Source organism: Anser anser, assembly GCF_964211835.1.
Source record: "Anser anser genome assembly, chromosome: 2".
Taxonomy (NCBI): Eukaryota; Metazoa; Chordata; class Aves; order Anseriformes; family Anatidae; genus Anser; species Anser anser.
Window position 1 is genome coordinate 145,122,994 of NC_139721.1, and position 21,757 is coordinate 145,144,750.

At 44.3% G+C, this 21,757-nt stretch overlaps 2 protein-coding genes across 14 annotated transcripts in view; both read left to right on the forward strand.

The window, feature by feature from the left end:
• Nucleotides 1-15,937, forward strand: part of MYO3A (myosin IIIA) — a gene marked incomplete at its 3' end in the record, with an annotated part of 121,909 nt that extends 105,972 nt beyond the window's left edge. For all 13 annotated transcript variants that reach the window (XM_083826224.1, XM_083826225.1, XM_083826215.1 and 10 more), the window contains 4 exons: nt 7,204-7,313; nt 9,881-9,921; nt 11,638-11,778; nt 13,640-15,937. In XM_083826224.1, the coding sequence (XP_083682350.1) occupies nt 7,204-7,313; nt 9,881-9,921; nt 11,638-11,778; nt 13,640-13,754 (407 nt within the window). The remainder of the gene's footprint in view (nt 1-7,203; nt 7,314-9,880; nt 9,922-11,637; nt 11,779-13,639) is intronic.
• A 92-nt stretch (nt 15,938-16,029) lies between these two features.
• GAD2 (glutamate decarboxylase 2) overlaps nt 16,030-21,757 on the forward strand; it is a 38,232-nt gene continuing 32,504 nt past the window's right edge. The window contains exons 1-4 of the mRNA XM_083826230.1: nt 16,030-16,344; nt 16,484-16,543; nt 16,694-16,843; nt 17,816-18,049. Coding sequence (XP_083682356.1) covers nt 16,269-16,344; nt 16,484-16,543; nt 16,694-16,843; nt 17,816-18,049 — 520 coding nt within the window. The 5' untranslated portion in view covers nt 16,030-16,268. The remainder of the gene's footprint in view (nt 16,345-16,483; nt 16,544-16,693; nt 16,844-17,815; nt 18,050-21,757) is intronic.

The window sequence follows — 21,757 nt, forward strand, 5'->3', positions numbered from 1 at the left end:
GCAGATTTTTTATGAGGTAGATCTGAGGGATTAAAAATGTGTGCTATGGAAAATAGCTCTTGGTTCTTACACATTCTTCCTCCAGAAGCCAGGGAAGAGAGGTAGATAGAGGGATGAGAATAAAAAAATCCCTGTTTAACCAGTTAAAGGTCTCATTACTTACACCAGTGAACACAGTGAAAGTGTATCAGTATGTTCATGCCATGCGCAGAATAGAACAACGTCCTCCCTAAGCGCTGCTATAAATTTAAGTAGCTCTGCAAGAGGCAAGCGAATGTCAGAGCTTGTCACCTGTGCAAGCAACCCTGCTTAAATTGGTTACCAGTCAGCCACTTAACTTCCCTTTGTTTTTGAAAATGTCACAGTGTTTTACATCTCTGTGGTGTTATAATACAGTATTTTTCCAATGGTGAAGTGTGTGAAAGTGCTGCTTGTATCTTTTTGAACGTGGAAGTGAAGAGCGTCATACATTTCTTTGAACCAAGTCCCAAGTTTTTAAAACAACAGTGAAACAGTTGTTGAGTGGCATAAGGACTTTGGTCTCATTTTGATGAATAGAAAGAAATGCGACATTTTTACAAGCTGGTATTATGTGGCTTTAACAAAAGGAGGATTTATTTTCTTATTTTTTTCTCCTGGCAATGTGTGTATGTGTGATATGACAGCACTTTGCTCTTTTGTGTACCAGGCATAGTCTTTGGGAATGTTTTGATCCTTTTTTTTTTCTTCTCTTTAAGTTACAGGTGCAAAAAGTGACTGTTTGTTAATAATGTCTAATTGCCTTTTGCAAAAAATGTCAGCAATGGTAATCATAATCCATGTTTGGACAGAGTTACTCTTTTCAACGTGAATGCATTTCAAATGAAACAGTGGGTACTATTTGACCACAAAGCTACAAATGAATTCAGTACAAACAGAAATGTGCTACTAAGGCACAGGCCTGCTAGTGTCCTGCTTTGCCCTTAAATGTTGTAAAGCATGAGTTGGCCTCTTCTATCTCAAACCAAACTAGCCTTTCCAGCCTGCTTACGGCTCTCCAGCCAGTAACTCACTTAATGCTCTGCTCCAGTAAGTAAAACTGCTCCAAAGCCAGCTTTTATTATAACTGTTGTTCCCAATCTTTTTGTAGCCAGCTGTCCCATGGTACAACAGGCAGTATTACACTTGGAGCTGGGTCTGGTTCCTTGGCCCTTCTTGCCCAGGTGGTCTGAGTTGGGCAGCTGTAGTCCCTGTGTGCTGCGTTCCCGTCGTACCTCACACAAGTTGTGTGGCTACTCGTGATAAAGGTGACAAAGGTGACTTTTGACAGATAGTGAATGTTATAAAAGCAAGGCAAGCCAGCTGGCCTCTAGTCAAACTTTGTCCCTTCCAAGCCATGATGTGAAATTTCAGTCTCCACACCACGGTCAGTCTGACAGTGAACAGCAGCTCAGCCGCTCGCCTAGGGCATGGCGGGATGGCAGCAGGGGCCTGAGCCTTGATTCCTCACATCCCTGCAGCCGTATTTATAACTGCTAAGCCTCACTGAAAGACCTTTCTTGGTATGGAACATGAATGTGTTTTTTTTCTACATTCAAACGTAATTCACACGACAGGAAAACTGTTTCCTTTCCAGCTAAGATCAGTCAAAAGAAGATGCTGCAGCAATTCCCAGGTGTGCCTGGGAGCTGGTTGGAGCCTAAGCATTACAGAACTCAATCACAAGGCTGCATTGTCTCAACTTAAGCAGATATTTATTATAGCAAATACGATCTACCTGGATGTGCAGAATAGGTAAATAAAAGTGTGCCTATGATCATGTAGGTTGCACTGTCTACAAAACAGGAGTTACCAGCGGCCTGGATTTCTTACTTTCTGCATGCAGTGTAGTGAGATCTCTGACAACTACAGAAAATAAAGATTTGAGATAATGTGCTGCAGACTGCCATGCTAAAGTGAAGCAGGTAGACATGGTGAGTGATGACTGTCTGTTATTAAACAGGGAGGAGCCTTCCTGTCCTCTTGCGTACATTATGTGTTACAGTACAGTTTATAAACACACATTTACAGAAGGATACACTTTTACTGCAGGTTTCTCTCTAGGGCAACCTTTGCTGCCCTACCCTTATGAAAGCAGAGGTTGCTAGCAGTTGTTTAAATCATGTAGTATTTGCCTGCATCTAATTACTCTGGTGGTTTACACTTATTTACATATCTTCCTCAGCTTCACTGGTTTTATATGTCATTTTACACCTATAACATGTGAATTGTTTTTATAGCTTTATGCCAGATAGGAATGCTTGTCTGCCTTCATCAGTGGGTAGGTGGCCACTGTCAGTTTTAGAACTTACCTGCTCCTATAACAGAACTTACCTGCTCCTATAATAAAATATTTTATTGTATTGCTGCCCACAGAAGGGAAGGAACTGCGGGACATCTGGGTGGCGAACTGTGACAAGTGTTCAGATTTTCAAAGTTGTTTATTTTAATAAAAATGCAAATCCTGCAATTTAAAGAACCTATGAGCCAAAAGGTTAAATGAGTCTTAAATCTACAAGGTTAAATTGTTCATAAGTGAATTTAAAATGCACAAGGTACACTGCACAAGGTTACTGGAATAAACAATATTCCCCGTGGCTCAAATCACCAAGTAGGTTATATTTTCTTGTTAAATACATTCAGCAAACATAATGGCTATATCCCAGGACTGCACTTTTGGACTACTAGTGAGCCTTGGGGTTACAGCAGTGTTAGCATAGATGCACTATCTAGTTTTTTGAGGTCGAAACCTGAAGGCGTGGGAATTTGATCATGATGGGAACAGATTTATTTTTTTTACCAGATGAATAATGGTGCTCATCTTTGTAAGTATTAAATGACAGTTCAAGTACGAAATCTCTGGAAGAGAATTTTCTATATTTAAAATGAAATTCACTGGAAACAAGGAGCTCCTGTGCAGCTGAGAGCCTATTCAGCTACACGAAGCCGTGAGTCAGGCAGGGTTTTCACCCGGTATTCCTCCTGCTGTAGGTTGCTGCAGCACTGTTTTCACTGAGTACTTGGGCAGCCTTTGCAGGAAAAAAGGAGCTCTTCTAGTGCTAGGGGAGCAGAGCAGTATTGAGGCCAGTCTTTTCCTCTTTGCACAGAGGAACTGAGTGGCCAGCTGTGGAGCACTGAAGAGTGGGCCTGGAGAAAAGCAGGGCAGTGAAGGGCTTGTGCTATTTGGTCATTCTTTGGGCACCATGCAGCCAGGGCACATAAGATCTGTGCTGGGAGCTGGTTAGACCCATTGGCAGAGCATGAGGTGAGGGAAGGTGAGGAAGTGGAGCAAAGCCATTTCCCTAAAACATCCTTTCCTAAACAACAATCAGGCTAGGCCACCAGACTCTCAGATATGAGAGTATCAGTATCAGCCAGAGACTGAAACTGCCTCCCTTGGTGAGGCGGGCAGGACTTAGGCATGAGAGATCAAACATTGTCAACTACTGTTGGGTGCAACTAGAAAGCTCTCCATCTCTTGCAGTTCCTAGTTCTAAGTCTGTGCCAGAATAATCCCCCTATGTTTTTTTAGATTGCTAAAAGCTTGTGTCCATCAACCATAATTTCCAATTCTTGGCATGGGTGAACATCATATGAATAAACAAGCCCTAAAAATTACTAACCAGAACATTAAAGAATAGTGCTTTTTCTACGTGCATTTCCCCAAACTCAATTTACTTTTTTTTTTTTTGGTACAATTAACACAACAAAAAGGAATGCACCTAAATGCTGTAAGCAGTAATAGCTGTTAATTTATTGTTGTCATGTCCTGGAATTCCAGTTACTATCTCTGCATTTTTCTGATTACTTCCAATCTCCCCAACAAAACCCAGACAATTACAGGTCCTACTGCCTCTTTGTTTGTTTGTGGTTGTTGTTGTTGATGTATTGTTTTTTGTTTTTGTTTCTTTTTTTCTTGCTTATTTCTGAGACTAGCTTTATACTTCCTGTCCCCATAAGATGTGGAGCAACGCTGAATCAAACAAGTAACATTTCACTTAGGTGGCCTGCAGACAAGTTTATCTGTTTCTCCAGGTGGCCTAAGAAACAGAGACCTTTCATCACTTAGATGCTTATCACAGCTGTAAGCACGCTATTTCTTCAGTCTTCGGTATAAGTCATATGTTAATTTACATTAGCATCCATGGATGTTGATTCCTCTAGACTGTTATCTTCCAAGTTTATCATTGTACGTCAGGATGTGCAGATACATTTCAATGTAAAGGGCTGGTGTTACTGACTCATCTTTATTCAAGCATTTCTTGCCTGTACTTGAATGTTTCAAACATGCACTGCTCTCTGCAGTTTCTGTGGTTTGAGGTGGTGTTCAGGATACACATACACTAAATAGCAGCCACACTGTTCACACACCTTGGCTGACCCTTAGCACTGTAACTTGTTCATTCTCTTGGAGAGTGAACTTAACTTTTGTTAAACTTTCCACCATCACTTGATCAAATGTATGTTGTGATGGTCTGCTTCAGGTTTGGGCAGCGGAGAGATTTAACTTCCTGGGCATGGATTACAGCATGGCACACATTCACTGTTAAGCTCAAAAACCTTCCTACAGGAGGATCTTTAGCAAAAATAAGCAATGAGGTGTTTTACTATGGAGAGATCAGGCTTCGAAAGAAACATTTTCTTTGTTATGGACTACAGAAGCAACATAATTGGCCTATTAATAAGTGAATGATTTTACACCTTTCTGCTTCATTGCTTAATGCAGAAAGGTATAGGCCATCTAGAAAACAAGCACATCAAACTCACCATTTATCAGGACTGGGCATTTAATTTGCCTTCCACCTTTACTCTACCAAGTAAATGATTTCTGGAACTATCAGCAGCTAATAAAAAGTAAATCTTACTTTGTGCAGTGAGTTATCCAATACCACAAACAACTACCACACCGGCTGTATTTCAGTAGCAATGAACACAGACATCTAAGTGCAGAGGGAAATCACAAGTTTACTTTCCGGGGAGACAAAGAAAGCTAAATCCAGCAAGCTACTTTTAACGTACCGTGTGATTTAAAGGCAAAATTCAGGATTGCTTTTTCAGCCTCCTATGTAATTCTAAAAAGGAACAACGGATGTCCAAGCTTAGAATACTGGCTGCCCCAGCAGGATACTTCTGTCCCTTCGGTTCTTTTGCATAGCTTGTACATATGTAACATGCATGAGCCCAGATAATTAGGTATTTTTTTCCTAAAACCCTTATCATTGTCAAAATTATTTTTTTAAATGGAAGACGAGTCTTCTTTGCAGAGCACATATGCAAGAAGTGTACAACTAATTTCAGGTGGAATAATTGTTGTCTAGAATATGAGAATGCTTTCATGTGTTTGACAGTGATGAATTAAATAATGTAACAGCATACATCGTTACAGATTCTTGGCGGACAATAAAAAATCTTTAGGTATTACGAGAGCCTTTTCCTTGAGATTTTCTTAGAGCCTCCAATTTGATTTCATTTTCTTTTTCCAGATTTTCATGCAGTCAGGATCTTTGATACAGTTTTTGTAAATGTTCTACATACAAGAGTTTAGGTATTTCTCTTCAATTACACCGAATTTTATGTGCTTGGTTTTCTGGTTTTGGTTTTGTTTGTTTGTTTGTTTTAAGGTATTGTTTCCAGTTTAGGCTCCCATTGTGTTTAAAAATACAACAGGGTAGGTTTGCCTCTACTCAGTCACAAATGGAAACTCAGATAACTCCAGGTGGCCCATTTGAAATGCAGCAGGGTACCAGCAGCCCACATAGAGCACAGTCAGGCCTTCCATACCTACTCAAATAAAAGAATGTAATTTATATTTAATACAGGTTAGTGAAACGAATGTATTGCATCTAAATCTCATTGTTTAGCATGAATTATCTGTACCCTGACTTAGAAAAACACCATCGTTCTCTTAAGTGCAAAATGTTAAAAGGTACTTGTTCATTCATTACATGAGAAGCAGTCTGCATTTTAGATAAGAAACTAAAACAATAAATGTAATCATTATCCAACTACATTTTAAATTAACATTATTCATTCTGGCTCCTCTGTATATCCATGACCTTTACAAGCCTTTATTTATCACACATAACAAAAAACTTACACAGCTAATTTTGCAGGAGTCAACACTGATGTATTACTGACCATTTCTCATTTTAAATGATCATGCTACCTCTATAATTAAAAAGCTGTCTGATGTATATGGGAGAGGTTTTATTTTTATAGTGAGAAAGAGTTTCTGGTGGCCATTAGAGAACAAAGTACATTCTTCCCTCTAAGACTCAATCACATGTAATTAGCACATCTGGGTTATGGAGTCAAAGTCGTTTCATGTGAAACAGGAGTAGATGAGCAGAACACATTTCAGTAATTTATTGAAGCTAGATATTTATTCCACCCTCACACTATCATCATTGATGAGTGCAGAGGTGTTTCTTTTATAGACTCTTATGTAGCCCACAAATCAGTCTCTAACCTAGAGTCTGGAGATTACCAGAAGACAGCAGTTCCATTTTGTGTGAAAATCTTGGTTTTGTTTCCATTAGAATTAATACATTCCTGGTATTTTTGTAGAAAGCTTTTGTACAAGTAGAGACCGTTGAGTTGAGTACATCTAAACCAGAGAATCTAAACTGGATTGCTCTGGATGCTATGGGCATGGTCACGCTGTGTTGCCCAACAGTATGTCATTTGGCTTGAAACAGAACAGCCTCAGCGGGGGAAAATCTACACCATAATAGTGAAGAGGACCAACCTTTGAATAGGGTAGGGAAGATATCTAATGCTGGATCCCACATTTGACACCTTAACGGTTGACTTGAGTCTGAAAAAACATCACCCTCCCTGCTCAGCTCTCTGTTTTGAGCTGGTAGCCACTACCCTTCAGAGGACCTCTCCAAATGTGCAGCATCAACCCTTTTCAGAGGAGAAGCCCATGCCAGACAGGCTGCTGGGCTGTTCCAGTGTGACATTCATTACGTGAGTCCATGTGGGTAGTCAGGCCTCAAATAAATAAACCCATTCTCCTTTCCAGTCTGGACATGGGAATGCCCAAAACTGTTGCTTTCTTGAGTGACTGTGAGCAGTAAATTGGCTAAATGGATTTTTTTGCTCTCCGGTGAAATTCTCTTTTTGTAAAAGCCTTCCATTTTGTGAAGAAATAAGCCTTACTGTTTTCTGCTTTTTCCACAGTTGCAGCTAAAGTTGAAGACTCTCGCCCAAAGCAGAGACCCCCAAGGAGGCCACGGAAGCCCAAGACATTAAATAATCCAGAAGACTCCACCTACTACACTCTAATACATGTGAGTTTAGCAAGTTTTTGTGGGCTAAAACTGCCAGACAATTCCCACCTAAACATACTCTCTAATTATCTGATTCCTGTATTCCTTTCTGATATAGCATAAAAGCTGTGCCCTACTGAAAGGAAGCATGCCATAAACATCCTATTTCAAACTAGATTTGAAATTATTAAAATTCAGAGTTACCCAGCTTGGGACCCTACATCAGGCCAATTTTTATTTTTGTACCCAACCATATGTACATTCATTATATGGGTAAGCAGCATTTGCACTTTCAATACCTAGAGGAAATGCCTACTCTCCGTAGTTTCTTTGTAAGTCATGGGAGAAAAACAGGTTCATTTGGAGAGCTATTTTGAGTGTCTAAATTAGTGCTCGATCTTGCAGAGAGAGCAAATATTAAAATAGGCTGTATTAGTATGCACACTGTAACTTCTTTTACAAATGTGTCAGATTGTGATTATGAAGGAATTGGCAAATACAAACAGCTCAGGAGACTAATGGATTTGAGCGTCTCTATATATAGCCTTTGGTCCAAGTTCAGATACCAAGGTCTGCTTTTCTTTCTTGACTTCAGTGCCCTTAAATATATAGAAAAAAAAAAAAGAAACCAAAAGAAAAAAAAGAGAGCAAGAAAGTAAGCATAACGAGAGAAAATGTAAAAGCAGCTCAAAAAGCAGTTCCAACAAAAGAAGCAATTAATGTCATTTGCTCGAGGTGCCTGTATCTTAGTGACCTATTTTAGCAGCCGGTGAGAGCCCAGCTAATAAACTAACCGTAGCAATTGCTTCTCCTTTCAACAGAAGGTGTCACAAGGGCCTTTAGGGAGAGTTGTGTCTGGCATACCAAAAAAGACAAATACGGCTATATTTTATTATGGGGGCTTTGAAATAACACAGCTTGGGAACAATGATAATCTGAAAAGAAATGATATCCTTAAAAATAAATTGGCCTGTAAGAATGAGATTTTTTTTGTGAAAACAATATTGGTGAGATAAAGGACTGAAGTGAAAGGCATGACACTGAATTCTGTATTGGGAAATGTTTGAGGAGATGTGTAATTCCAAAGCAAATGCATATTTAGAAAGCTGAGACTATGCAGGCAGGACCATTGTATTTTATGGACACAAATTTGTTCCGTGGCCATCTCCATATCAGAAAACGGGCATCACATCAGTGCAAACAAAAACTGCAGTGATATTGGGGATTTTTTAAACAAATTTTTAGCAGAAGTTTTGCAAGGTATAAAATATTATTAACTTTGATTAGTTGTATTTTTTGTGAAGGTGCGAAAAAGAGAAGCCTGTCTTCCTGACATGAAATTTACTGGTAAGGGAAAGAGTCAGAATAAATTTGTACTACACTGAAACTTAGAAAATGGACCTACCAGTTCTTCTGTTCTTGGACATTGGAAGTCAGCTTTCCCAGCTTTCATGGCTTTTCTGCCTTACCAAAAATCTTTGTGATCAGCAGCTATTCACACATTATCAAGACCAGATTACCTGAAAGTTAGGGCATGCATTATGAATGCAAAAAAAAAAAAAACAAAAAACTTTGTTTTATGGTCCCCTTCTGCAAAAACAGGTATTTCTCTCACACCACATTATAGATGTTGATTAGACACCTTCCGTTCTCACTCATCTTCACGCACATCAAATGAACTAAAGTGGTACACCGGTGTAAATGAAGCCTGACAATAGGCTTTTGTTCATACAAGCCACTAAAAGCTTATTTGGGAGGTTATTACTTAAAATCAGTCCATCATTTAGAAATTATGTCTTGTGCATCTACCTGCAGACTGAGGTGCGTGTCCATCAGGATTCCTGGTTCTCATGGCCTTACAGTGTTACAATTCATAAATTCAAGTGAGTGTTCCCTAGTTTGAGAGAAACATAATCAAGCCCAAAGTTAAGACCAAATTTAAGACCATCTGCACTTAAAAATACTGCTTACATAACGCTTTAGATGCTGCAACATAACGTTCTTCCTGAGTGTAAAGACAGAAATCTGTTAGAGATAAGAAATTACTCACATTCCTTATCAGTCTTCCTCTTCTGCTTTTCTGGATGTCTCATATCCTAAAGACGATTTTGCCACCCAGCATACTTCTTATTAAATGGGGCCTTTGTCAATTTTATCCTACTAAAACTTGTGACGCTGGACTGGCATTAATGAGAACAGGATTATGCCTTCTCCCACCGTGTTGCCTGTATACATGGTAATTCTCATGGCATCCAAGTAAACTTGCCTCAGTGAGATAGTGTTGTGAACATCATTAAAACAGCTACAGATATATGAAAGTTTTACTTTTTATTATTGTTGTTCTGGTCACAATTACTTCAGCTTTTTTTTTTCACAGCATTTCAACACATTCTCAGTGATATGCATAGTCACAGAGTCTGAAGAGAGATTTTGCCAGCGCACTTGCTCTATTGCTCAACAAATTAAGTTCTCTGTATTTTCATTAAACAAAAAATATGCAACACTTTCCTACCTAGCATATTGATGAGTCGTATCTTTGCATAAACCTTCCTTTCAGTATTTTTTTTAATAATTTTGTGCTTTTTTAGAAATCAATGCAAGATGAAAAACGGAAACCAAGAAAAGAAAGGTAATTTTTTCCATTATTTCACTATTGCCATTTTAGTTCTCTAGAAATAGTTCTTAGCTGCACTTCAACCATGAAAATAAAGCATTAAAAAAGCATGGTGATTTGGTGATTCACAGGAAGGGCATCATATGCAAAGTTAAACATGCAATTTTCAGCAACAAAAATCCATTATGGAATTCAGTTGTTCAGTTTTACTGCAGCATGGCCCTTTACCATGGCAACACAAGCACAATAATAAGTTAAGATAAGGTCCGCATCAAAGATAGTTCTGACACAGAAAATAATTGAAGGTGCTTAAAATTCCAGTCAAACTAAATGAGCAACCACTTTTTTTTCGGTAGCAAAAATACAAAGGCTGTTAAATTTCTCTCCTAAAAATATACGACTGTTTGGAAATAGATGATAAAAATGGAAACAGTAAGATATTAGTATAACAGTTATACATTAATAACAGGTAAAGAAGAGTAGCTATTGAAATTTCAACCTGAAGCCTTTCTTCACATTGTAACTAAGCTGTTTTGATAGATCTGTATAGAAATGAAGGAGGCAGCGCATACAGAATCATAGAATCATATATCCTGCCTTCCTGTATTTTAGATCCTCACATTTGCTGTAGACTTTGTTCACAGCTTCTGACTTACATCTTAGCTCTGTATTGTTTGTGTTTCTATACATAAGCCTTTTTGCTGTTCCCCAGTGACCCTGTGTAATGTTACGTTGGCCTCTTCATAGATGCAAGATACTTGAGCACTGTATGAATGAGCTGTTAGTGCTATCCTTGGCTGAGGTTGCAGAGTCAAGCTCCATATTTAAAAAAATGTATCTTCAATGAAGTTACATGACATTATACGCCCTTAAGATGGGCTCAAAGCATCTATCATCATTAAACCAGAGTTTAAATTGTCCTTCATTATGCCATTGCTTCAAGGACTCACTTAACATCCGTGTCTCCCATGTCAGTTCTGAGTTACAGCTTTTCTGATACCATTTGGATCTTGAAAATAATCCACATCTACAGTTATCTTATGTTTAGAAAACAATCATAATCATCATCATCTAGTGTTTCGCCCTCGCTGGCCTCAGTTTGGTTTCACTCCTCCTAAATCTAGTTAAACAGTTCCATGACTGCATCTGCTTTCCTGTGCTGACTGTATTAGTCAAACACAGCAACAGAAATCAAGGAGTTATTTCCATCAATGTGAGAATTGAATTCTGAAGGTTCTTTTCAGGTTGCTTTTAGATTATTTTTTTCTGTACATATGATACACTGGTTACACATTCATGTAACAAAAACCAGGCATCTGCATTATTGACACCAATATCTACTAGTTGCTTTAGACTCTCTTCTTGTAGTCACAGACAAAAAAAAAAATCTTTAGGAAAACTATTGATATCTTCCTAAAGGAAATATCTAAAATAGGCCAGATGAACTGTATCATCAAAATACCTCTCTACTGAGTATAATGGCAAACCCATGCTATTTCAGTGATATATGTTTGCTTTATGAACGTCTAAAAGTATTTAGCATTGCAAAATTCTCTATCTGCATCATACAGCAGCTACATTCCAAAGACATATTTCTTGTGTTTATATATTTTTTTCCTTAGACCCTCAACACAAAAACAACCAAAAGTGGTATTTGGTTATGTTACTTTTAATGTTGAATATAATGTTGAAAAGTGAAATTGTTAATTTGGAGTATTTATTTATTGACAGTCTGAGCAAAGTGCTAGACTTAGATGTCTATTACCATGAAATTTCATCTCCTGATTCCACCTCAAAGGACAGCAGCTCTGTCACAAAAAAGAAGAGACATCCAGCTGAGCGCAGGATTTCAACTTTAAGAGCTACTGAACGGTAAGTCATACAAAATAATAATAGGAAAAAATAAATGTTGTATATACTCATTGAGAAAAAAATGCATATGCATATTACCTGTCTGCAAATTCAAAACAAACAAACAAACAAAGATGCACTTTCACATTAGACATAAATCTATTTTTAAATTTGTGGAATCTTGCCAAATTAGCTTGGAATATGTGTAGCTGAAAACTTGACAGGGACAAACGGTAGCATGATTTGTCTTCAGCCTGCCAGCTTTGGCTTCCCAAACTCCAGATGAGATAGACAGAGATGTAAATCTTTGATCTAAAATTGAATTCAAGTATAGCAGAACTTCGAAGTTGTATTTCTGACTCAGCCTGGCTTTAAACAGGATAGATGTGTGGCAAATTTTCTGCCTGCTTTCTGCAGGTAAGACACCTGCTTGACTGCCTCCTCCTACTGTCCTGTAGCAGCATGTGTGTTTACAGCCTTCAGTGGACACCGCCAAGGTGGACAGTCAGGAAAAAACCCTGAAGGTTTGAGGTCTGCCCTACCTTTTCTCTTCCCACATAGACTTCATAGAGGGTGACCTCTGCTGGGCAAAGGAAATTCATATTCTTTTAGGCACACATTGCACATACACACACATTTATATATCTTTATATATCTCCATGTGTCTTCATATATATAAGGAAAACCTGGAAATGGGCTAAGTAAAAGCCTAAGGAAAACGCCAAGTCTAGGATGATTGCTGAATTTGAAAACATATCAGCAAAAATGTTTGTAGAGCATTTTGTGCCTGCTACTTATTTCACTTTTTGGCATTCTTCATGTGGCATCTCAATTAGTTTTAGAAAGGTGTTGTGAAGGCATGGAATTAAACATAGTATCAGGGAATTACCACACAGTTTACATCTCTTGGAAAATGTTGCATTTCCGGGGTTGTTAATTACTCCAATCTTTCGTCCTTTGTTTAGAAAGCTGCAAAATTGTATGAGGTCTGGTTTCTCATTCTAGATGAATGAGAATTTCGCCACTGAGCTCACTGAAAGGAAATTCAGGCCTTGTATTGCATGCTGTCTGATTGCATCCTAAATAGCCAAAATGGAAAAAAAAAATCTGTGTAACTCTTAAATCTACACTGTTACTTTTGAGGGCAGATTTATCTTTGTCTTAAATTCAATTGATACAATTTCTGCGCTTCAGTATCTCTTGAATGGGGTCACCTGGATGTAAAAACTATACAGTCAATTTGGTCTGGAGAAATGAACCATTGAAAGTTTTTTTGGCAGTCTACCTTCAACACTGGTGTAGGACCAGCGGTGCGGCACACCTGTAGTATATATTTGTGTAGTTATTTCAGACTAATCTCCTTAATAAATAGCTGAGTTTTATTTTTAATCTTACTCCATGGCAACATCTGGTGTTAGGCCACCATTCCAGCCTGTCAGAGTTGGCTTCCCAAGCTGGCTTGCCATCTGAAAAAAAAAAAAAAAAAGACAAAATGGACACTTACAATAAGCTCAACAGACAGGTTAAACTTACAGGCCAAACAAACATACACCAGCTCAAAATCTGGTTCAAAGCCAGCAGGCAAAAACTGCTGCAAAGCACCCACGTGTTCTCAGTGTCTTTATGTCCTTTTATTATGTCCCCTTCGCAGAAGAACATGTTGTTCTCCTGTGTTCATCTGCTCTCCGGATAATGTGTTTGTTCTGAGGTGCCTGCTTGATGCAGCACAGGGAGACGAGGCCTTGCAAAATCGGTTGATTTTTTTTTTCTTTTTTTCTTTTTTCCTGTCCTGAGGGTGGAGGTTAAGCAGTCGATTAGGAGTGTTTGCCAAGGTAAATGTTTTGATTTTAATTTCTGAAACACTTCTGCGCTTAATCCCTAGGTCAAGGGTTGCTGAAAGCCCCCTGGAAGAGAGTAAACCCGCAGATAATCCCTATGACTACAGAAGACTGCTGCGGAAGACCTCACAGCGCCGGCGCCTTATCCAGCAGTTCTAGCTGCTGCTGCTGCTGTTGCTGCTGCCATTTGGCTTTTATCAATCTTTTTTATCATTTTATATCATGAGCATCCTATTTTTTTTTAATCTGCGATGTTTCAAGTTTACGTGTGTGTTCATGTGAATATGAATTACTGTAGTTTACAGCCCAACACCGTTGCAAAGGGACACTGTCAGTCACGTACCATATACTTTAAAAATAATAAAAAAAAAAACAGGTTTTTCTTCACATACCACTGCTACATCTTAAAATTATTAAACATAAGCGGCTTAAATCTAGGTTACTTGTCTCAGTGCATATCACTTTCCCTTCTGCATTTCATCAGTCTTACCCAATTAAAATAGATCATTTAGTTTACAGTTTCCTAGTTAAGCATTCAAATTTCCATATGCACCTTCAGAAAACCTTAGTTATTGTTTCTAATAAATTGACTTACAGGAAAAAAAAAATTACAAGAACACCATAGGGGAATTTCTGTTTATTTTAGGTTTACAATGCCTAAATGTGAGGATGAACTGTATGTGGTGTCCCTGTAATGAAAACAAATGAATTGATTAATTGGATAGCATACTATAGCAGTTTATTTCATTATTGACTTTACTGTAAAGCTAGTAGCCAGTTTTAAAGGTCAATATCGTGTGTATAATTTTTATGTTGGAGACATCTATTTATGGGAAGTATATCCAGCCCTGTCCTCTGCCTCTGCGCTTTGTGACTAAACGAAGAACTTCTAAATCGTGTTGCTTTGTTCTGCTTTGCATTAGATTTTTTAGGAATCTTAATCTCTGGGGTGCCAAGAAAGAAATAGAAAGACGCTCTCTGGTTGATTGCTGCCTAAATGCAATGATCATTCTTAATCAGTTCCACTAGAAATTAAATAGAAATAAAAGCAATAGCCACTGCGTTCAAAATTTCCCCCGATTCCTTATTCAAAAGACCTTATTTCACAGAAACCACGCAGATAATTGCTCTGCTTCCTTTCAGGATTCATAATTGCACGTTCCCAGCTGCAAAACAAGAGAAGGCAAATTTCATGAAGCCCATATAAAGGCCTGATCCTGCTCTCTTGCTTAGCTCTCCTAAATACTACAATTACCGGCAGCAGCAAGCCACAGAGGTTGGGTTTTTGTTTCCCCCACCCAGACACTTGGCCTCGCCCCAGGGACAGGTAGCGATTGCTTCCCAGTCTTGAAGAAGCTATGAGGCCACGGCACCGGGTTAAACTTTGCTGCAATGTAAAAATTGTGGTAAATTGTTTAAATTTTGAAATCTATTTTAAAGTTGCTTTCTCATGTATTATTAAAACCGTAAATAAAAAGGCACAAGGCAGTGATGCGGTTGGCTGTGTCTGAATTAAACCCAGAAGTGACGAAACACGGGACTGGGGAACAACAGGGCGAGGCGGGGAAGACCTTGCAGCGGCCTCTTGCCATGGAAAGCCCGAGTGCCCTTCTCCATCTCCCTAAAGCTGATGCCCTCGGAGATGCCCTCAGCTGTGGCAGCCCCAGGGCTTGGCTGGGGGCTCTGGGTGACCAGGGCTCACTGCAGGGCCCCATATTGGCCTGGTGCGGCCTCCCCTGCCTCCCTCCTGGGATCAGGGCTCAAAATCTGTGGGCTCAAGACTCGACATCTGCGGGAGGAGAAGCAGCCACGGTGTCACGGCTCCTGCAGCCCCCGGGGGAGGCCAGGGGCGGTCCGGGTGCCTCCAAAATCGACGTCGGGAGGCGAGGGGAGCGGGTCTTCTCCTCCTTCCCCCGGTGTGGCCTCCCCAAGGTGCGGGGAGGCCCGGGGAGCCCTCGGGGCTGCCGAGAGCTCTGCCAGGAGAGGGGACACCAGGAGAAGGGAGCAGCGGGGACACCGCCACCCCCAACCCGGCCCGACGGGGCCCCCAGTGGGGCAGCCCCCTCCCCGCCCCGGGAATGCCCTGCTCGATGCCCTGCCGATGGGGGGAGGAAAGAGGGGGGGCATTTTCTCAGCGCCTTCCAGCTCTTGCCATAGGGGAAGCTTCCCCCGAAGCTCCGGGGGGAGTCCAAGAGTTAAGTCGGGACAGGAAAAAAAAACCTTCCCCCCTTTCGCTCGGCGCAGCCCGCTGCGGGGACACCCCCGGGGGGGCTCACAGCCGCCGTCGGGCTGCTCTCCCCGCTCCCGTCGGTGCCAGCCCCGGGGTGGGGGCTCCGCGGCTTCCCCCCTCCCCGAACCCCCCCCCCCCCCCCCCTCGCTCCGAGCCGGGGGGGCGGCGGCGGCGGGCGGCGCCTGCGGGCCACGATCGCGGCGGCAGCTCCGCGGCGCGGCCCCGGGGGCGCCCACGGGCGCTGCTCCCACCCACGCGTGCCCGGGGCGCCCCCGCCCCTCCGCCGCCCGGCGCAGCCGCACACACTTTGCACGCGCACTTCCACGCGCACACACTCGTACGCCCGCAGCTCACCCTCCCGAGGCACACCCGCTCGGGCCGCCGGGGCTTGCAGCTCGCCGCTCCGCGCCCTCCGCTTCCCTTCCCTTCCCTTCCCCTGCGCCATGGCCAGCCCCGGCTCCGGCTTCTGGCCCTTCGGGGCCGACGAGGGCTCCGCGGCGGCCGAGAGCCCCGGCACAGGTAGGGGGGCACCGGGCGGCCCCGACGGAGGGCACCGGGGCTCCGAGGTGTGTGGGGGGGGGGTCCCGGGGAAGGAGCGGCGGGTGCCGGGCTCGTCGCCCCCCGTCCCCACGGATGTCGGCCGCGTTTTGTCTTGCAGCGAGAGCCTGGTGCCAGGCGGCGCAGAAGTTGACGGGAGGCCTGGGGAACAAGCTGTGCGGTAAGGGCAGGGCGGCCCCCGGCGGCGGGGGGCTGGGGGCGGCCGCGGGATGAGCCCCCCGAGCCGGGGAACTGGGGAGACGGGGGGGGGGGGGGGGACGGAGGCTGGGTCCGCGGTGCTGAGCCCGTGTGTGTCCGTGTCGCTGTCAAGCTTTGCTCTACGGGGACGCCGAGAAACCCGTGGAAACCGGCGCCAGGGCAGCCCCCGGGGCAGCGGAGCCGCGGCCGGTGTGCACCTGCGACAAAAAACCCTGCGGCTGCCAGAAAGCCGACGTGAATTACGCCTTCCTGCACTCAACAGGTAACGGAGCTCCCGGGCGGCGGCGCGGCTCTGAAAAAGACCGAAAAAGTCCCCAAAAAACGATGCTGCGGGCCGGGAAGTGCCGCGGCCGGGGGGACCCGACGGGGCGAGGAGGCTCTGTGGGGCGCCCGGCCCCGGCCCCGGCCCCGAGCCCCGCGAAACCCGCCAGAAATAAAGAAAAAAAAAAATCCCGAAAAACTGAAAATTGAAAAAAAATAAAGCAGCATAAAATAAAATAGCCCCCCCGGCGTGCTGGAGCCTGCAGGTCGCTTTTTTATAACGGGTAGCGACAGCAGCGACCTTCCCGTTGGAGCACCTGGGATTCGATTAAGGGTGGCGGCGAGGAGGGAGAAGCGGGCTCGCACCGGCTGACTTCGGCTCGGGGTATTTCTTATTTTTGCCTTTCCCCCTTTCGTTTGTGCTGCAGCCCCCGGGCACCCCAAGCAGCCCCGAGCGGGGCTTTGAGGGCTCGCCTCAGCCCCGCTGAGAGGTGCCGGGTGCGTGCTGCTGGGCTGCCGGGCATCGCCCCCGAAAAACACATTCGGTTATCAACAAGTTACCTGCCAAGCCTTGCGCTGGCACTCGCGAGGAAGGTCTTTTATTTTTGCAAGGCAGATGACAGGTTTCTGAGTGCTTCTCGTAACGTTTATTTTCCAATCCTTATTTTTCCCTTTTTTTCCTTCGTTTTCCCTTTTTTTCTTGTTGCCTGCTCTCTCTCATTGTCTTAAAAATTGGTCTGAAATATACTGCAGGCAAAAATTGCTGCTTTAGGTAGGAAATGAAAACCTAACTAAATCTCTGAAAACATTCCTTAAAACACAATCTTACCAAATTGCTTACTAAATAAAAATAAAATCCACTTTTATTGAACAGAGAGAAAAGATTTCCCAAACATAAACGGGAGAAGCCTGTGCCCAGTGTCTGTGTGTATGGTCATAAAACGAAGTTAACTTTTCCTTTCTCCATTCCCAGACCTTCTGCCGGCATGCAACGGAGAAATAACAACGATGTCTTTCCTCCAAGACGTTGTGGACATTTTACTTCAGTATGTGGTCAAAAGTTTTGATAGATCGACAAAAGTTATTGATTTCCACTACCCAAATGAGCTGCTCCAAGAATATAACTGGGAACTGGCAGACCAGCCACAGACCTTGGAAGAAATTTTATTGAACTGCAGGACAACTCTGAAGTATGCAATTAAAACAGGTAATAGCCGCCCTCCTTTTCTACTGCGTATGGTCTCACCCAGTGATTAAAGGTGTCGTTTCATTTTATCTTGAAGCATCAGACATTTGAGCAGCTGCTGTATTTTGCCAGCTGCAGGCAGATTCTAGCAGGGACGGGGATCGCTTTCCTAAACGATAAAAAGCCCTCGCAGCCCCGTCACGGTGGCAGTCAGTGCAGCCTCATGCACCCTTTCCAATTTAAAATCAATGCCTCCGTGCGTCGGGGCTGCCGAGTGTGGCACTCAGCAGCCACCTTCGCAACTTCCCGCCGTCCCTTTTCATCCATTTTGCGTGATAGGGGCTGGGACCGGGTCTGCTCCTCGCAGACAGGGCGATGCCGGGCACAGGGGTGGCTGGGGCATCCCTGCAGGGAGGGCAGGAGGGACCGGGACCAGCCCATTTAGCAGCCAAAATCCCAAAATCTCAATAAGCATCCTGTAGCTCCCAGCGGCCATTTGCCACCTCTCTCCCCTTACCTGCATGAGGACATAAAACCCGGATAATTTGGCAGAAGCGTCTGCAGGATTATTATTGTGGTGGGTTGGTTTTTTTTTCAGGCTCGAGGAATAAAAACACCCCCAAAATTGTTTCAATAGCCGTTTTTTGTTAGTTTTTCACTGGGGGCGAGTTGATGCCTGCCTGGGCAAGCTGGGGCACGGGGCCTGCCCACGCGTGGGGAAGCCCCAGCTCGGCACCGGGGCCACCTTAAATAAAGCGCCGAGGAGCAGACAAAAAGCACAGCGGCAATTATCAGCGGGACTGGGAAATAATGTGGGGTGCAGAGAGCTCTTAGTGGGAATCTGAATTGCTGAGAAATTGCCTAAAAATAAGTGCGTGCCAATTACTGAGAGAGACAAAAGGCTGCTTTGTGAATCGAGGCTGTGGGGAAAACAAAAACCAGGTTTTGTCACCTTTTGGGAACAGACTGATCCCAGTAACCATTGGGGGGGATCTTTGTAATCCTGTTCGTTTAGGGGTGCCAATATCCAGCTGAGTGCTTTTGTTATATGAGTCTAGTGCTGTCACAACGTCTGTAAAATACTGGAATAAATAGTTGGGTAAATGATATCCACTGGAACACAGTCGATGAGTCCAGTGATCCTTGTGATGTGTCTGGACAGGGCGTAGGAAATATTTTCCCTGAAAGCTGTGAAACGCGGGGTCTGTGAATCTGTGAAATCAAAGAATAGGGTTTCTTAAGCAATTTTCGTTAACCTGCTTTGTGAAAGCCTGTTTCACGTAACGGAGTATTTTCTGCATCCAAAAAAGACCCTTCAAAACAACATTATCACTTCCCTTGTGTAAATATGCTAGGCTTTCCCTTCTTTGCACTTTTCGTTGTTGTTGTTTTGATGCAAATTGCACTTCCCAGGCTGGAGGAGCGGTGCTGGGGGGCACGAAATGTGCCGGATTTCCACCCAACCCCCTTTATTCAGAGTAAAACGCTTGAAATGCCCTCAGAGAGGTGAGGTTTCTGGAAGAGAAACCGCATCGCCTCGATTTTAGCCTTGGGGCCGCAGCCAGCGCCCCGCAGCCCGGCACTGACGCCCGGTGGGGATGCGAGGGGCTGGAGGGCAGTGTGGTGGGCTGAGGGGCTGCAGGAGGAAGGCACCCGTGCCTCTCTGCCTTCCCCTGCCGTGTCTGTCCGTCGGGGATGCAGTGGAAGCGGGTTTGTGAGGGCACTGTGTGGTGTGGTGTGGTGTGAGTGTGGCCCTGGCCTGTCGCGGCCCCAGCCCGTCACCTCACGATTTCTCCTGGGGTGCGTGTGAAGGCACTGCATGTGGTAAACCTCTCGGTGTGGGGCACAGCTCTCCCACCGCCCCCACGTCCTGTGTGTCTGTCATGGTCACCGCTTTGTTCCTGACGGCCAAGACAAACGAAGCGCCTTTCAGGCAGGAGGCACCCGAGCCCTGATTTCTGAGCCCCTCTCACAAGCACGTCTTGCCCGGAGCCTGCCTGTCAAGCGAAGCCGCAATTTTCCGCAGCTTGCTCACGTAACGGGGTGCCACAGGGATGGAAAAACCCTGGCGGCTGGGATCGGGGGCAGGCTGGGGGAGTGGGTTTGTGGCCGTGGCATGCTGAGGGCGCGTCGCAGAAGAGCGGGGCACTGAGGGAAGGTGGCTGTGCAAGCAGCAGTACTGCTCTGAAGATGTTACTACAGGGAGTTGTTGCTACGCGGAGAGCACTGCTCCCCCCCTCCGTGCTCCGGGGCAAGGCTGTCACATCCCGCCCGTGCAGCCAGCCCCTTTCATGCAGCCGTCCCCGAAGCGCGAGGTGGGCTGTGAGGTTTCCGTGAAGAAACAGGCAGCGACAGCGAGGTTGTCCCCTGGGGCTGGGTGCTGGCGGAGAGCGGCTGAGACGCCGTGGCTGCAGATAGGAGTTCTCTCATTCCGCAGCTTTTCGGGGTGGGTTTATTTTGTAAACAGGAGTCTTTTTCTGGCCTCTTCGAGTCTTCCAGAGATTCACCAGAGGCTTTCAGCTCGTAATTCCTTGCTGCTTTCTGGCAGAAGTTGGGAGCTAGCTAGGAGCTTGGCTGATGTCGAACCCGAGATACAAATACTGAAATCTCAAAAATAAATAAATAAATAGATAAAACAGAACGTCACCGGGGAAATGCAGAGCCCCTGGTGCAGGACGGCTGTGGCTGTGTGTGGCTTTGGTGGCAGTAGCAGGGCACACACGTGTCCCAGAGCCACCCATCCGAGGGGAGAGCAGGGGTCAGATCCTGCTTTTGCTGCTGGTTCTCTGGAGGACTTTGCCCACGTGCCCCAGGCGGCGCTGGTGGGGGAAGGAGGCATCTCAGGGCAAAACGCAGCCAAACAGGCCAGAGAGAGCACTGCGTTTATCATAGATGAAGGATGCAGGGACTGCATTTGGTGCCCCTCCAGCCCCTCATCCCTGTGCTCTGCCCCCAAAGCCCAGCCAGTGCCTTTGTGCGCTGGGAGCTGGGAACCAGGAGCAATTCCCCGTGCTGCTCCGCGAGCCGCGTGTCTGCGCCTGATAAGGGGCCACCGGAGACCAGAGATAAGTTTTCCCTCGGTTCTGGGTCTGCGTTTCCTCAATCATCTTGCTCTATCTTTTGTTTTCCATGACGGCGATAACAGTGCCTCATCTGCGGGTCAGGACAGGTGTTTTCGAGGCGGAGGAGGCTTTCCTTCACGTCGGACAGCGTTTAGATAATTGTTAACCTTCCTTAATTTGTACTGGTAATTGTGCCACTTAACAGCAGCTTGCAGGGAGCAACTAGAAAAAAAAAATGAGTTTTAATGGTTTCTGTTCCTTGTTTTAATGTCTCTAGACACATTTTTAAGAAAAATCTCTGACAGGATTTTGGAAAAATATCAGGAGCCAATTAGATTAACCACGTAAATGGACGATCAGCCCATTGAGGATATTCTTGTGCATCCTCCTGATGTGGCAGCGATGCTGGTTTTGTTTAAAATCACAATTGCAAGCAGCCAGGCTGTTGTAATTGCAGCTTGGCAGGGAAGAAATGACAAGTACCGCCACCTTCCCTGCCATCTTCCTGCAATCATCAGCCTTTGAGTCATGTGCAGAGCAGTCACCAAAATGTTCCATTTTCTCATTTTGCCCCATCTATTATAATCATTAGCCATTCATCACTGATGTTATATGTACTGGCAAGCTCCTCAGATGGTGTCTCGTGCGTGCCTTTCAAACCTAGCCA